General features: G+C 32.1%; 2 protein-coding genes across 2 annotated transcripts; one reads left to right on the top strand and one right to left on the bottom strand.

The window, feature by feature from the left end:
- Window positions 1-145: 145 nt before the first annotated feature.
- On the bottom strand, window positions 146-5,519 carry LOC110670261 (NADP-dependent malic enzyme). The gene is made up of 19 exons (XM_021832241.2): window positions 5,121-5,519; window positions 4,199-4,319; window positions 4,022-4,096; window positions 3,783-3,934; window positions 3,587-3,692; window positions 3,393-3,458; window positions 3,031-3,126; window positions 2,852-2,923; window positions 2,670-2,753; window positions 2,487-2,585; window positions 2,084-2,131; window positions 1,935-1,988; window positions 1,736-1,834; window positions 1,577-1,666; window positions 1,385-1,462; window positions 1,176-1,250; window positions 999-1,089; window positions 605-733; window positions 146-517 (listed from the first exon to the last, which is right to left on the bottom strand). Exons 1-19 carry the CDS (start codon window positions 5,267-5,269, stop codon window positions 429-431), a joined length of 1,773 nt encoding a protein of 590 aa, XP_021687933.2. The 5' UTR covers window positions 5,270-5,519; the 3' UTR covers window positions 146-428.
- A 3,891-nt stretch (window positions 5,520-9,410) lies between these two features.
- LOC110670256 (protein SAWADEE HOMEODOMAIN HOMOLOG 1-like) lies at window positions 9,411-13,073 on the top strand. Its single transcript, XM_058129886.1, has 7 exons — window positions 9,411-9,484; window positions 10,066-10,121; window positions 10,247-10,375; window positions 11,110-11,176; window positions 11,780-11,831; window positions 12,750-12,892; window positions 12,974-13,073. Exons 1-7 carry the CDS (start codon window positions 9,411-9,413, stop codon window positions 13,071-13,073), a joined length of 621 nt encoding a protein of 206 aa, XP_057985869.1.
- The last annotated feature ends 2,164 nt before the right edge of the window (window positions 13,074-15,237 follow it).

The following is a 15,237-nucleotide window of genomic DNA, read 5'->3' as shown; positions in this document are numbered from 1 at the left end:
TATTTACTTCAGTTGCGGGTGATAGTAGAAAGAATGGGTTAACATTGGGCAACAATGAACGCAACAACAGTGCAAACAAAAGCAAAAGTTGTGATTATAGAGTCAGTGCCAATGGTAAAATTGATAAATATTTAATCACATACTATTATAAAATTTATTCTGATAAATGAATATTATAAATCATTGAAGAGGAATTAAAAAGAAATTGACAACATTCTCAGGGAATAAGGGAAAGGGAACTCGAGCTCTGATAGTAATGCCAAAATTTTACTGGCTAAGAACTGAAATTAATAATTGATAGTCGACTGAATTACAATCCAGTCACTACGAAAATTTGTAAAAATGGTAAAAAAATTCAAACAGAAATGAGAAGAGAAAGGCTTAAAGCACATTGCAGGCTACAAAGTGTGCAAAACTACACTGCAGATTTAACGGTAGCATCGGTAGACTGGGCTGTACATGCAGCTCTCTGCATGCTGGACAAGATCCTTTGGACGTGGGAGACGAGATGACAAACCTATGAGATATTTAAGTTGGGTAAGTTGGTGGATCATACAAACCATTGCATGCAAAAGGAAGATATACAACCAAAAAAGAAACTCACCAAGTTCATATGCTTTGGCAGCAACTTTAGCAGCAATGTAGGCTGAAATTTTCCGGATGTTGGAAAATGGAGGGTAAATTAGTCCCTTGTCAAAGTTTTCCTGTTTTACTTGTGCGGCCAAAGCTTCGGCTGTTGCAAGACGAAATTGGTTAAACAGTTCGATCTTTTTATTAATGCAGAGAGAGTAATACAAAGTTTAAGAACAATCCCTTTTTAGTACTAATAAGGAGCTGCCAAGCATGGATTTTCAGGGAAAACATGTATGTGTGTGTGTGTTTGCGCTAACGCGGGGGAAGAGGCAAAATCCAATACTGATCCAGAGATTAGACAAATTTCACTTCAACTGAAAGCATTGTGAACATGAAAATATAACTCCATCAGTTCGTCGACTTACAGGCTGCCAAAAGCAAGTCATCATGCACACGAATTGCACCAGACATGATCAACCCCAAGCCAAATCCAGGGAATATGTAAGCATTGTTTGCCTGAACAACATTATTACAGTGAATTTCCAGTTTGAAGAGTAATTGACTAATTTCCGGTGTAAATACACTTCAGAAAAAGGTTAAACCTGGCCAGGCACAAAAACTTTCCCATTGTATTCAACAGGGTCAAACGGACTTCCACTAGCAAAGATAGCACGACCCTGCTAGGTTGACAAGGAAAACACTCAAGTTGATGGCAAAACTTTACTAGTCTGTCAAGCCGCATCACCTATACACTTGAGGTGAGATATCACAGCAGCTTAAGCAAATATTTGAAGGGAAATTTTTGGTTTACCTTACTCCATGTATAAGCTTCTTCAGCTGTACACTCAGATTGTGATGTAGGATTGGAGAGGGCAAGAATTAGTGGTTTCTGCATGCCAGTGATAGATAAGTTGTTTCGGTCAGCCAACAATATGACTTTGTTGTATGCATGTGCAAATGTATGCAAGTATTTGTGCATATGTTTGTTAGAGAGAGAAAGAACCTCGTTGAAGGATGCCATGGCCTCAACCACCTCCTTTGTGAATGTTTTTCCAACTCCAGATGATCCGATCAATACTGTTGGCTTGATTGCCTGAGAAATCAGAATTGTGAGGAAAATGCTTTGAAAGAGTTATCTCATAATATAAGACAATTTTCACACCTTAACAGCATCCAAAAGTCCCTTGACAGGTTCATGCTCATGTGCCCAAGGCTTCTTGAAGTGCTGAAGTGACTCTTTACGAGAGCTAACAATCAGTCCCTGCAGTCAACAACATCAAATGTCAACAAAGAAAATTTATTTAAGGCAAAATATTCAGCAAAATGTATATATTTTTCCCAGTAGCAAGCATCAAGACTACCTTTGAGTCCACAAGCCAAATCTTCTTGCGGGTCTCTTCAATTGGACCTTTAATCTGAAGAAAATTTATGGGATTAATGATTAATCATGATATTAGCATAAGGAATTGAATTGCAGAATATTTAATAGATAAAAATAGTAACTCGGTACCTGTTTTGATATCTCAAGAGCTATAAGCTCAGCTATACCAGTTCCAGCCTGCAACACCGAAATGATAAAAAGTGAGAAATAAGAGAACCAAATATCTATATGCATGCGTACTTCCCAATGCTTAGATGCCAGGCAAATAAAGCTCAAAATTTAGAATGGAAGCTTAGCCATCTAGATGATGATCGTGGGGGTGTAAATGTTTTTGGGAAAGAGGGGGCAATGGAGGGAAGAGGGCTTGGAGAAAATGCTTTTGAATGAGGTGAAAGTCAAGGTAGGCAAACCCTGTTGAGTTCGAGGATCAAAAGACACAACTACACTGGTAAACAACTAAGAATGCTTAGCCATTTATCTATAGAAAAAATGAAGAAAAAATGCTTTCAAGACATATAGTGTTGAGGCTCACCTCTCCAGCACCCAGGAATAAGAATTTATGATCAGCCAAGGTTCCACCAACTAAATTCAGAGCTGCAAGAAGTCCTGCTAGCACCACAGATGCTGTACCCTGTAATAATGAGATAATTGACAATAAGAGAAATTCCATTGAAGATAGCATGGATTATTAAAAAAAATAATTACAACATTTTACCTGTATATCATCATTGAAAACAAGATGAGTTGGGCTGTATTTCGTCAGTAGCTCAAATGCATTGTGATTTGCAAAATCTTCAAACTGAGAAGAATATTTTCATTATTTGGAGATCAGATTCAAGTGTCCAAAGCTCAAAAAATAAGTAACTTGCAAATGGCATATTGCAATTGATAACTTACCTGTACGAGGACTTTCTCCCCATAGTTCTGCTTGACTGCAGTCATGAACTCGTCTAGAAGTTCAGCATATTCCTAAAAGCAGAAAAACAAATGAACCATTCAGAATTAAATATTCAGGTTTCGTGTGTGCTGGCATCACAAGAAGTTGAAAAGAGGAGGAAAAAGAAATATCATTAAACCTTTCCAGTTGCCCTCTTTTGTTTCAGACCAATGTAGAACTCGTCATTCAACAACTGCTCATTGTTTGTGCCAACATCAATGGTAACAGGCAAGCACTGCAAATATTAAACAAAAACTGGAAAATTTCAGTAACTAAACTAGCAAAGAATTATATTCATTGCTGCAATTGCAATTTACTTGACTCATCAAAGTCCAACGTGGAAGGTTACTGAGCCATATCTGACGAACAGATATATCCATTTGTTACAAATGATTTTTCATTCCTAGATTTTACTCTAATACTAATGGTGAAAAATGACAACAGAAGGTAGAAGTAATGTAACAAGTAACAATAAGAGCTTGAGATCATAGTAAAGCTTACAGCTGAGGGACGTAATCCTCCTAGTGCAGTGTACAAAGAGAGTTTTCCTACAGGAATCCCCATTCCCTGAGAAATGTGAAAATTATATTAATAAATAATTCAACTCTTGAGAGATAGACAGAGACTTGTGCATTTTACTCATGAATTCATCGCAAATATATTATCTTAAAGAGAACAGATCCAGGCATTATTACCTGGCAGCCAAGATCTCCAAGTCCCAAAATACGCTCACCATCAGTAACAACAATAACCTGTATATTTCTCTCTGGCCAGTTCTTCAATACTTCAAGAATCTTGCCCCTAAAAAAAATTCCACTAGTCAGTATCTTCTTGTATAATATAAAATTTAGATTTTGGACATGATCAATGGAAGATATTAGATAGTCATACTTCTCTTTCAAGCTGATGTAGAGACCCTGAGGTCGCCTGAAAATGCTACCATATTTCTGGCAAGCCTCACCAACTGTGGGAGTATACACAACTGGCAGCAGTTCCTCAACATTTTCAATCAGAAGCTTATAAAATAGTTTTTCATTCCTCTCCTGTAAAACATACAATGTATTCAACTAATAAGGCAGAACAACTATATTACCATTACCAACATAGAGTTATGATCAACATAAAAGTACCTGAAGATCCATCATAGCCATGTATCGTTGCAGGGGAACTTTGTACTGTCTCAGAATGTTCATCAACTTTTTCTCCTATTCTCCAATGTCATATAGAAGTAAGCAACAAACACCTAATCTGGGAGTTATTGCAGTAAATATATGGGCTTGAATTGTGAGAATGTCATTCAAGCTAACCTGAAGCTCCTGAGTGAAAATTGCTGGAGGCAGAAGGCCTCGCAAGTAATGAGCATCCTTCTCTTTCTCAGTGAAAGCAAGCCCCTTGTTGTGGTGTGGGTCCCGCAACAAAGTATACCCACTGTAACAGAACACAAAATTATAAGACTAACAAATATATAATTCAAATTCTGCAAAGTATGAATCGATCAGCAAAACTACCGTCTAGCAAGAAGGCTTGGGCAAGGCTATAAAGTAAAGATCCAAGATAATGAAAACTTAATTCATCAATATGTAGGCTTGAGTTATGAAATTAGAAGAGGCATTTATGTTTGTGCCCGTCTTTTTTGATCCAAAAATTTAATAATTAAAATAAGAACTTAAAGAAACTAGCACGAACATACATAATTCTGGTGCCATTTCCCAGATCTACACACCTTCAAATAACAATTGCCCCATTCTCTGTAGCCCCATGGAAGACAGAAATTTTATAACCAAAAGTTAAATAATATATCTAATAAAAATTATATTAATTACTTTGTGGTGCAATTTATTTACTTAGCAGCAAAATTGACTAGAAATAGAAATATTTTAATACGAATTTTGTTTCCAAAACACAATTTGGACAGAAAATCATAAAAATAATTTAGATTTAGGATATACAAAAGACTCAAACTTCAATATTGCGTGTAGCCTCTAAATATTAGTAAAGCTCAAGGAGTCAAAAATTAAAAAGAAAAAAGAAAAACAATATGACAAAGTTAGAAACATGAAGAGTAAACAATATGACAAAATTAGAAACATGAAGAGCAAAAAGATCATAACTTTAGATGATACCAAACAAAACCCACGTTAACAAAATCTCAAAAACACATAATGTGACTAAAAACAAGACAGAAAATTATAGAAATGGGCTTAGATTGAAAAAAGAAACCCATTTCACCTGGCAACAGAGACAGTCCACGGAGTGATAAGCTGATCTTCCGTGGCACTATCCTCACCATACAAGTCCTCAACACCTCCACCCACAGTAACATTCTTCTTCTCCTCCTCCTCCACTGAGTGACCACCATTTACCATTGTACTCGCCATTAAAGCACAAAACTTTCTCTCTACTTCCCTACCCAGCACCACTCTCTGCAAACAAAAGAAAGCCGAAAAGATACAACACACAGGATACACGAACCTTGTATTGGGGAAAAAGAAAACAGAGTCCACCTTTTATAGGCAACCGAAACCCAAAAAGTTCCAGTGATTATATTAATAATTTCTGAAAATGGAAGATGAGGCTTAGAGGGTTTGTTTCAACTTTCAACTTTCAACTTTCAATGTCAAAAGGGCGAACGTAGACTACCCACTTGGACAATTTGATTAAAAATAAATAAAAAAGAATTTGCATTGCTTTAAAAGAAATTTAAGGACAATGTGAGCGTGAGTGTATTGCAAAGTTGGAATGCTCATGTTAAATTTAATGGTACCAGAAAAGTAATTCTCTTCAGTGTAATCATACTGCAGGACCGTGTGAAAGGGTGGAGAGAGAGAGGATAATTCTTCGCCCTTTTTCTTTCTTAGAGTGAGAAAATCTTTGTTACGCGTTTCGGCAGAGAGAGAGAAGAATTTATTACATTGCTGCGACGGAACAGAAAATGGTTGTTAGTATGAAAACGGTTTTTTTTTTTTCTTTTTTATATCTAATTCGATGAATTCTACCGAAATGAATTTAAGTGTTATATAATTAAATTTAAATTTAAGAAATTAATATTGTGTGAATATTAATTTCTTAAATTTATATATAAATATTTAATTAAATATAAATTATATATTTTTATAATAATATTTATAAATTTTATATTTTTATTTTAAATAAAATAAAATTTAAATATTTTATAAAATTATTAACTTTTAAAATATAAATATTAATAAAAATAAATTTTATGTAAATTATTATTTAAAATATATAAAATTAAATGAGATTGGGAGATGTTCGCATTTTTTAAATATTAATTGAGTTCAAATTCAAATAGGATGATTTTCTTAAGTATCATATCTATTGTCATTTCTAATTTCAATTCATAAATTGATTTAGATTCAAGGTATAGAGGGCCAGTTATGGTTCCTTTCTTGAACTTGAACTAAAATTAGTTCGATTAAAAAATTAGTTTTTTTTTTCTTTTTTAAATTTATATTGGGTTAAATTTATATTTAGATTTCTTTAATTATTTTGTATTAAAAATTAAATAAAAAAATATTTAAAAAATTATTATAATTTAATAATATCATGAATCTTATTAAAATCATATTAAACTAAAATCATTTCAAATCTAAATTATTTAAACCAAAATCAATTCAAACTGTGAAATTATCTGAGCCAATAATTTCAATTTAAAATTGAATCAAAAATTGATGTATGATCAGATCTAACTTTTAATTATGGATCGAAATATAATAAGGTGTTTTGCCCTTACACTATATAAGATATGTAAAAATATTAATAAATTTAAATTCTAGCAGAATGATTTTTATGAATATTTTATTCATTATCATCCCTGTTCATCCACCTAAGATGCTCCTAACATAAAACTTAATTGCTTAAACCGCATGAATCAAAGGAAGAATTGAGTAAAAAAATTGAAAAGGGCACTTCCTGACTGCTTTGATTTTTCTTGCTTAAAAAAATGGCTACTTATCATTTCAAGTAACTAACTTCTTTTCAATAGTCAATTCATAGCCTAAGGCCGGCGAGACCTGGTGAGGGTCAGGCAGTGCACCCAACCTCTTTGAATCTCCAAATTCAACCCATTCTGCGTTCCGCCAACGTTCTTCTTTTACACAATTATTCAATAAAATACATCAAAATAATAGTGTAAAAGCATATTTGATGGGAATGAGAAAAGAGCTAACAGGCTTATGGCATGCAGTGGGCAGTAGGCATATTTTGCGTTCCCATTGATTGTCAACTTGTTTTGTTTTTGGTGGTTTGACATTGACATGTTTTACGCGGCAACTCTGCAACCACTGCAACCATTAGATTAGTCTTTGGATACATTCTGGAAGCGTTGAAGGTCTCCAGGACCAAGTCTTTTCCATATATATGTGTTCATCTTTTCTACTCTTCTTCATTTTTTTCTTGAGGTTGAGCTAATCTCAAGCTTCACAAATTAAATTTAACGTTATGATTGATGGAGATTTTTTTTAATAGTTTAAAATTATAAATTTATATTTAAAAAAATTAATAACTTTTAGAAATTTTCAATTTTTTAATCCCTAAAATTAATGGATTAAATAAGTTTTCTCTTTAAAAACTTTTTTTTTATTTTTTTTTTTAAATACAAAAACTTATATGTGAATTATAAGGATAAACTATAATTTAATATATGAGGATCGATAAAATCTATAGTTTAGTATTGGTATTTTTAAAATTAAATAATTTAATTCTAAAAATTTATTAAAATCTACAACTTAATCCATACCATCAGAATTTCATTAAATTATTGTTAATTTTAACAAAAGTGAAAAAAATATTATTATCTTTATTTTTATATAAAAACAATTTAATCCTTAAGTTTTATTTTCTTAATAATTTATCTTTGATATTTTATTTTATTAATAATTTAATTTTTATATTTTTAAATGCGGGTCCATTAAATTAAAAATTTTTATATTTAAATTATTAAAATATAAATTAATTACTTTAAAATTCTTAAAAATTTAATTTAATTGCAAAATCATCTATATATTTTACGAATTGATCCTTAAATATTATAATTATTTATAACTAAGCCTTTACAATTTTGTTAAATTTTATTTATGTCATTATTATTTTAATTATATATATATATATATATATATATATATGTCAATTTATAATATTTTCATACATTATATTATATTGTTACATATGAAAAAATAATATAGAAGCAAATTGCTATGGAAATAAATCTTCAAAGATTAAATTGTTTTCATATTGAAAATATAGTTAAAAACATTTTGGTATTTGATTAAATTTAATAGAAAATCAACAATAATTCTAACGGTATAGTCTAACTTATATGTTTATTAAAATGTTAAGAACTAAGTTGATTAGTTTTAAAATTACAGAGATTGATTTATAAGTTTAAGCAAATTTTAGGAATTAAATTACTAATAAAATAAAATCTTAAAATTAAATTATTTTAGATTGAAAATATAATTAAAGGTATTTTGATTATTTTTGTTAGAATTAATGATAATTTAATTAAAATTTTAACATTACTAAATTGTAAATTTTATTAAATTTTAAAGACTAATTTTTTTTAATTTTAAGAATACAAAAACTAAATTATGAATTTTATCAAATCTCAATAATTAAATTACAGTTTACCCTAATTATTAAAAAAAAAAAACTCAAAATCTGGTTTTACTCAAAATGTTTGGAAAAAGCCCATTAAGCTGGGCTTGATCAGTACACTACATGAGCCCATATGTCAGCTAGATTAATATAGTCCAACAGGCCTCATAAACACCAAAGAAATTAGGATTAGGCCTTTGATTTAATTTTTTTATTTAAAAATTAAAGAATGCATTAGCTTTTTTATTCAAACTGTTTACCTAATATTGTATTATTTTATGGAGAATTTTTTTTTTTTTTGAAACATGAAACATCCATTTGCTTGTGGGAAAAATGAAGTCGCAAGTGATAAAAATTGTAATCGTGGAGGTTGTTAGTAATCATGGGATTTAACTCATTCCCCTTCTGCAATTCAATTGATTTTTTTTTTATTAAATTTCATATTTTAAAATAAAAAATTTTAATAAAATTTTTTATTTAAAAAAATAAAAATAATGTAAGATCATCAAGAATTCAATTTACAATCTAATTTTGCTCAATATATAATAGTTCTTAAGGATATTTCTTATTTAAATCTGTTTATCATGAATTATTTGCTCATAAGGTTAGTTCACTTAAAGTTCTCGTTTATTGTGTTTGGATATGCTAGATTGGTTTTTGTGTTTTTACGATGCACTATATATTGATCCACAAAACTCCCTTTGTTTAACTTTGTGATATCATAAATGCTGCTTTTGGAATGATGCAAAATCTATTCTTTCAACTAGTGGCAAATGGCAAAGCTCATTCCTACGAATTTCTGATTATCCAAGTTTTTAAAGTTATTGTCTTTATTTGTTTTGCTAATGTTTCATGCAACGGAGTGATAAATTGTTTTCCTCCCATCCATGTAAACAGATAGAGAAGATGGAGAAATTGCTAAAGGAATCAAGGCAACCAATGAACAAGGAATTTTTTCAAAAAATTGCAAGAAGTTTCAAGTGAGTTGCTTTCATATGTATCTTTGTGTAATTGTGAATAGAACAAATCACCTGGTTAGATTAGATCATAGTTACAGGGGTCCTTTGACTCACTTTCAGCTGCAATCTATCTGATTTATGGTACACTCAAGTCTATATACCCAAGATTTGAGATCCCAAGTTGGTTCTATTACTTTTGAAACATTTGTTTCTAATCCTATGAAAGCTTGGGTAGTTTTCTTTAAGAAGGTGGAAAATAGATTACAGTTTCTATTGAAGACTAAGAAGTGAATGAGAGTCTCACTTTTGTCCACTCTACTTTAACCAAAACTGGGATTCAAAATTTACTAACATGAACTCTTTTGTTCTCAAGTATATAGCTTGCTTTAGTATACTATTTGTAAAGCTTCGCATCTGTTAGTTTTATTTGTATGTTGAAATATGTCCAAAACCTACCACCAATGTATGTCAATTCCATATCTGTCTCATGATTAAAGAGGCATCTCATGCCGCATAACCTAGATACATATGCAATGCTCCTGTTGTGCAAATCAATGTTTGGGCTTTAACACCTCTTATTTACACTTGTCGTTCCCTTGCAGTTACTCTTCTGCCCGTGCAGGCAAACCTATTGTTAGATGGAGTGAGGTTTTGCATTTTCACTTCACTTTTTCCTTATTTAAATTACTGTTATTGCTGTTATTACTAATCCTTTCCTGCAAGTGGGCTTTTGTCATTTGTATCCATCTCATAACTCTCCTATTCTTACAAATACAATCCATGTCTTAGGTAATAGGCATGAGGATTGCCCATCCAAGGTGGTTTCTTCAACTGATACTTCAAAAGACGGTGCTCCTTGTCCAAAAAGTTGTCCTTCAAATGAGGCTAAAGAAAGTCCTCAAATGCCTAAAGGTGTTTCCTTTTCTCTCCATATTTTGATATTGATACTCAGTGATGTAAAACCTGAAAACTGCAGAATGTTTTACTAGTGTTCTTTTTTTAGATTACGTATATTTTGGGTACTAGGTATCATTTAGATTTTGTGGTTTTTTACAATGTGTGCTGCCTGCAAATGAAAGAAAATCTCTGGTAACATGCTAGATTTCCTTGTTTATAGAATCTTTACTTATTTTTCAAATGATTGTTTTCATTGATCAAAATAGTTCATTGAAATAAATATAAATATTGCAACTGTTTAACTTGTCATCGGAGTTCACATTGTTTGGAGGTGCAATTAATAATTAAAAACCTGGTGTTGTTTCTTGAAAAAACAAAAAGAATCTGGTGTTGTGACTTTGATTTACAGTTTATCATTATGTTACTCAGAAGTAACCTCATTTATTGTATTGGATGAACAGTGACTATGAATTTTTTTTTAATTAAATTGGATGTTGGGATAAGCAAGCAACAAGAATAGAAAGTGTTCGAAAATGAAAATTTCTTCCATATTTTCCTTCTCTTTTCTCATTTAACTGCAAATTAATTTACGAATGTATGTAATGATGTTGACTGTTTATGCCTAGCTAGCCCGCATATCTTCCTGAGTTTCTTGGAGCTTCATGCCTGCTTTTGTTTCTCCGGCAGAATCACAATCTTCTGTAGAATGATTTAATTTTTAAAATTTGCTAAAAATGTTTGTTCAAAAGCAGGAGAGAGAGTTGCAGATTTATCTGAGTTGGAATTTGAAGCTAGATCATCAAAAGATGGGGCATGGTAAGCATACATGTAAAATGGTATGAATTTTGAACACCTTTGTTGATTTTGGGATTAGCATTAGATAGGGAATGAGCTTTCGTGCTAGAAGCACCGGACCCGGAAGCTTTATCGACACCAGAGTGGGCGCCGGTAGTTTCTGACGGCTGCATCATGTTACGCGAGCTCCCGCTATACCTAAACATCAAAAGACTGAATGTCTGAGTGGGACCTTTCCTCGTGAATTGCCTTTTTCGAGGCATGATCAGGGGCGGGATTTCACTCTTCAATGGTACGGTACCAGCACGGGCCCTTTCTCGACATGGGTAATCCTTAGTATACTCAAAAACTCCGGGTCTGAAGTCAAACCAAAATGTCCTCTTTTCGGAAGAGCGCTAAAACTCGAAAACTATGGCCAGATCTTGGTAGGGAAATGGGGCCTTCCAAACTAATTGTTAAGTGGACTAAACTTTAATTTATGCCCCTAAAGATGGACTTTGTTCCAGTTTGGATTGTCATGCATTTTATAGTTACTTTATTATTATTTTTTTTTTTATGGAAAGGTTGCTTGCATATCAACTATGCAAGTGGATGTCCAAAGTTCATTGTCTTTTGGCTTGACAGGTACGACGTTAATATGTTCCTCGGTCACAGATTTCTTCCCTCTGGTGAAGCTGTATGTATTTAGATTATAATATACTTCCTTTTGTCCTCAATATGCGAAAAAGATACGTGATTGGTCAAAGTTGATGGAAATTGAATGCATTAGAACAAGCATGAGATTTAAGGGAGGAAAAAAAAATTTTTAAAAAAAAAAAGAAACCCTTCTTTAAATGGAGATTAAACTAACAGTTCAAGGCTAATCATGAAAAAGAGTTGAATTCTTAAAATAAAAGGGAAAGCCCTAATTTGGCTTTTAAAATATGGCCAACAGCCAATTCTTAAAATATTTTGAAGTCAAAACAAACCTTTTAAATTTTAAAAATGATTGAATAAATACTTAAAATTTAAAAATAAATCAAATAAACTCTTTTATTATTTTTATAATAAGTAAGTCTTTTAACTTTTAAAAACATATAAAAAAATATTAAATTATAATTTATATTTAACATTACATGATCTTCTAACACTGAGGGATTTCATAAGCAATTTTATGTATTTAATTTACAATATGTATCATAAATTGATAAGTTATTTTTTATTGAATGGTTTCTTGAAATAACAAAGAAACTTATTAAATCATTCAACAAAAAATAATTTATAAACCTATTCCAAGATATTGCAAATCAAATAAAATCAAATATCCAGAACTACTAATGAGAATCTTGTGCCTAGAAGAATTTCATGTACTACATCAACTAGATTTATGTCAGAAATAAATTATAATTTAATTTATTTTTAAAAATTAAAAGATTTATTCAATATATTTTTAAATAATTTAAAAGAATTATTTAATATTTTTAAAAATTAAATAACTTAATTAAATGTGATCATTTAATGCAATTTAAAGGTCTAAATAGGCTTTTTACCAAAAATAAAAACATGCTTACGAATCAAATTATCTTTGCATTTATTTTCCTGTCATTGATTAAAGGACGTTCACGTTAGATTTGCTGGATTTGGAGCTGAGAAGGATGAGCGCATCAACATAAAAAATGCAGTTCGAAAACGCTCTGATCCGCTAGAGCATTCAGAATGTCACAAGGTGCAAGTTGGAGATCCGGTGTGCTGCTTCCAGGTGACATTAATTGCAAGTTACCCTGCAAATTGTTTATATATTCGGCGGTACAGCTTATACTTCACCGTTCGGTCTACTTGGGAAAGGAGAGATCAAGCTATATATTACGATGTTCATGTTATAAATATTCAGAGGAGAATGTATGACATAAAAGGTTGCAGGTGTTTTTTTTTTATTTGACACCATCACGACAATGCAGAGGCAAGTATCATTTGCATATTAACAACAGTGCTTAGCATTCGTTTCTTTGCTTTGGAGCGTTGATACAGATGAAACCGTCCTGCCACCATATTGGGCCTTTTTGCCCCAATCTTCAGCCACTTTGTCTTTAATATAGTTATATTGTGGGCTGGATTGGGATTAGCGGCACCCTGTGTTAGTGTTCATTGTTAATATGCTGACTCAATTTTCCTAAATCCTAATACAAATTTTCCTTTATCTCAACCTCGGAGATATAAATCTATCACTAATCCTGAATTTTTGATAAAAAGAAACTGCTATGCAAGGAAAACATTTCATCAAAGAAAGAATTACTCTCCCACTGATCTTGCATGGAATCCCTTGGCAATGCAACACAATTAATGAAGCCAAAAATGAGAATGTTGAGATGGATGTGCAGAAATGCAAAGATGTACTGAATAAGAAATTAATACAATCATAGGAAGCTGAAGTGGCAGCCATTGAGAAAAAAAATTGAGCAAGGGGAGATTGCAAGCATTTGGAGACGTGCATTGTAGACTGACTAATACATCCATATGGAGTTGTAAGAGAAAGGAAGCAGGGAGCAAACCTTGGATGATGGAAGGAGAAATGGTGAAGGAAGATTTAACGACCCCAAATCTTTCCCAGTATACGGCCATATACCAACTGGAACGGAGGAAAAATATCCATACAAAAGACACCAACTAGTTTAGCATTAAATTAGAAAAGGAAAAATCTAAAGGTGAGTGAGGGGGGAGAACAGGGATAACACATCTTAGCTTTGCCCAACCAGTTTTAACAATCAGCCTTCAGAAAAAATATAAAATAAAATAAAATAAAATGAAAATCAGTTGTAACAATAAGCAATTGCAATAATATGAATTTGAGGAGGGGTGGGGGGAGGGGGAGGAGGGGGAGGGAATGCTTTGCTTAAGACTTCTCTAGGTTCTGACTAGTGGATTGTTTCCTTCTGTTCTTTACAAAGAAAAAGAGCAATCCTACTACCATCTCTCAACAACTAAAGGAAAAGCTATGTCACTACTATGTTCCCCTCTTGAATACAGCAGAATAGCTTAACGAGCATTGAACATGGTCAACATGTTGCATGATAGATACAGAAAAAAAGCTGTCAACCACAACTAATTAGTTGGAATGCAAAAGGATAAATTGTCTTTTTTATCGATTTCTCCCTTTAATTTTTCCAAGGCTTTTTACAGACATGATTGATAGTAACAAAGGACTGCTTGGAAATCTAGCATTTTCAGTCACAGAAATGTCATCAAGATTGTCTTCACAAGCAAAATTGGAAATTGTTGAAAACAATTACATAAAAATGGTTGCCTTCTCATAAATAGCAGATAAAGGAAAAAGATAAAAGACTAATACCATCAGCATGAAGATTGAATCACTAAACTAAGCAGCAATTTCAACATGTAAATCCAGAGTGCAATTAGATTCCATATCAGACCCAAAAGTGACCTGAATTTGTCACTTCTTCCCATTCAGTGTGTAAATACTGCAAGCAAAACAGGATATGCAGACATTAGACTAGGTCAAAATGGTAGAAAAAAATACCAGGCGAACAAAGAAACTAACATACTTCACCAGTCAAATGCCCAAGAAATCCAGGCCAGATGCTTTTGAGCCAAATGAATGTGAAGTGGTTGCTGAAAACAGAAGTAATTTTATCAATGCAATACACCCACTTCTTAGCTACAAACATCACAATGAAAAGGTGAATCAGATATAAAAGATCTGCAGAACTTCAAAGGGAACTTCCTAAGTTGATCCAGGGCTTACCAAGTAAAAGATAGGTTGGTTACTCAGTATCACAAATTCTTAGAGCAAGGAGGTCTTGCCGACAATATTTCCACCTTGAATATCTTGACCACAAAATATTAACAATTTAACCTGCGATCCTATACCACACAGCAACTTCTGTGCTCGTATTACCATGCCATATACAAACAAAGTAGAAAAACTACTCATATTAAGACAAAAGGACAATTAAAATCTCAAAAGATAAAATTCAACCATGTCACCAGTTAAGAGTCATATATTCCTTCTAAAGCTTCCAAACAAAATACTATACCGTCAATTAATAACTTAAATACAAAATCCCAACTACCAAGAGGTTCTCTCA

This window comes from Hevea brasiliensis, chromosome 11, assembly GCF_030052815.1.
Source record: "Hevea brasiliensis isolate MT/VB/25A 57/8 chromosome 11, ASM3005281v1, whole genome shotgun sequence".
NCBI classification, from domain to species: Eukaryota; Viridiplantae; Streptophyta; class Magnoliopsida; order Malpighiales; family Euphorbiaceae; genus Hevea; species Hevea brasiliensis.
Note: the sequence above shows the minus strand (reverse complement) of the source record. Positions and strands in the feature narration are given on the sequence as shown.

Coding starts and splice junctions, on each gene's coding strand:
- LOC110670261 (XM_021832241.2), bottom strand. CDS start 5,269: ATGGCGAGTACAATGGTAAATGGTGGTCACTCAGTGGAGGAGGAGGAG. Junction 4,320..5,120: donor TGGACTGTCTCTGTTGCCAG/GTGAAATGGGTT, acceptor GTTCTGTTACAG/TGGGTATACTTTGTTGCGGG. Junction 3,459..3,586: donor TTGGAGATCTTGGCTGCCAG/GTAATAATGCCT, acceptor CACATTTCTCAG/GGAATGGGGATTCCTGTAGG.
- LOC110670256 (XM_058129886.1), top strand. CDS start 9,411: ATGGAGAAATTGCTAAAGGAATCAAGGCAACCAATGAACAAGGAATTT. Junction 10,376..11,109: donor AAGTCCTCAAATGCCTAAAG/GTGTTTCCTTTT, acceptor TTTGTTCAAAAG/CAGGAGAGAGAGTTGCAGAT. Junction 11,832..12,749: donor TTCTTCCCTCTGGTGAAGCT/GTATGTATTTAG, acceptor CATTGATTAAAG/GACGTTCACGTTAGATTTGC.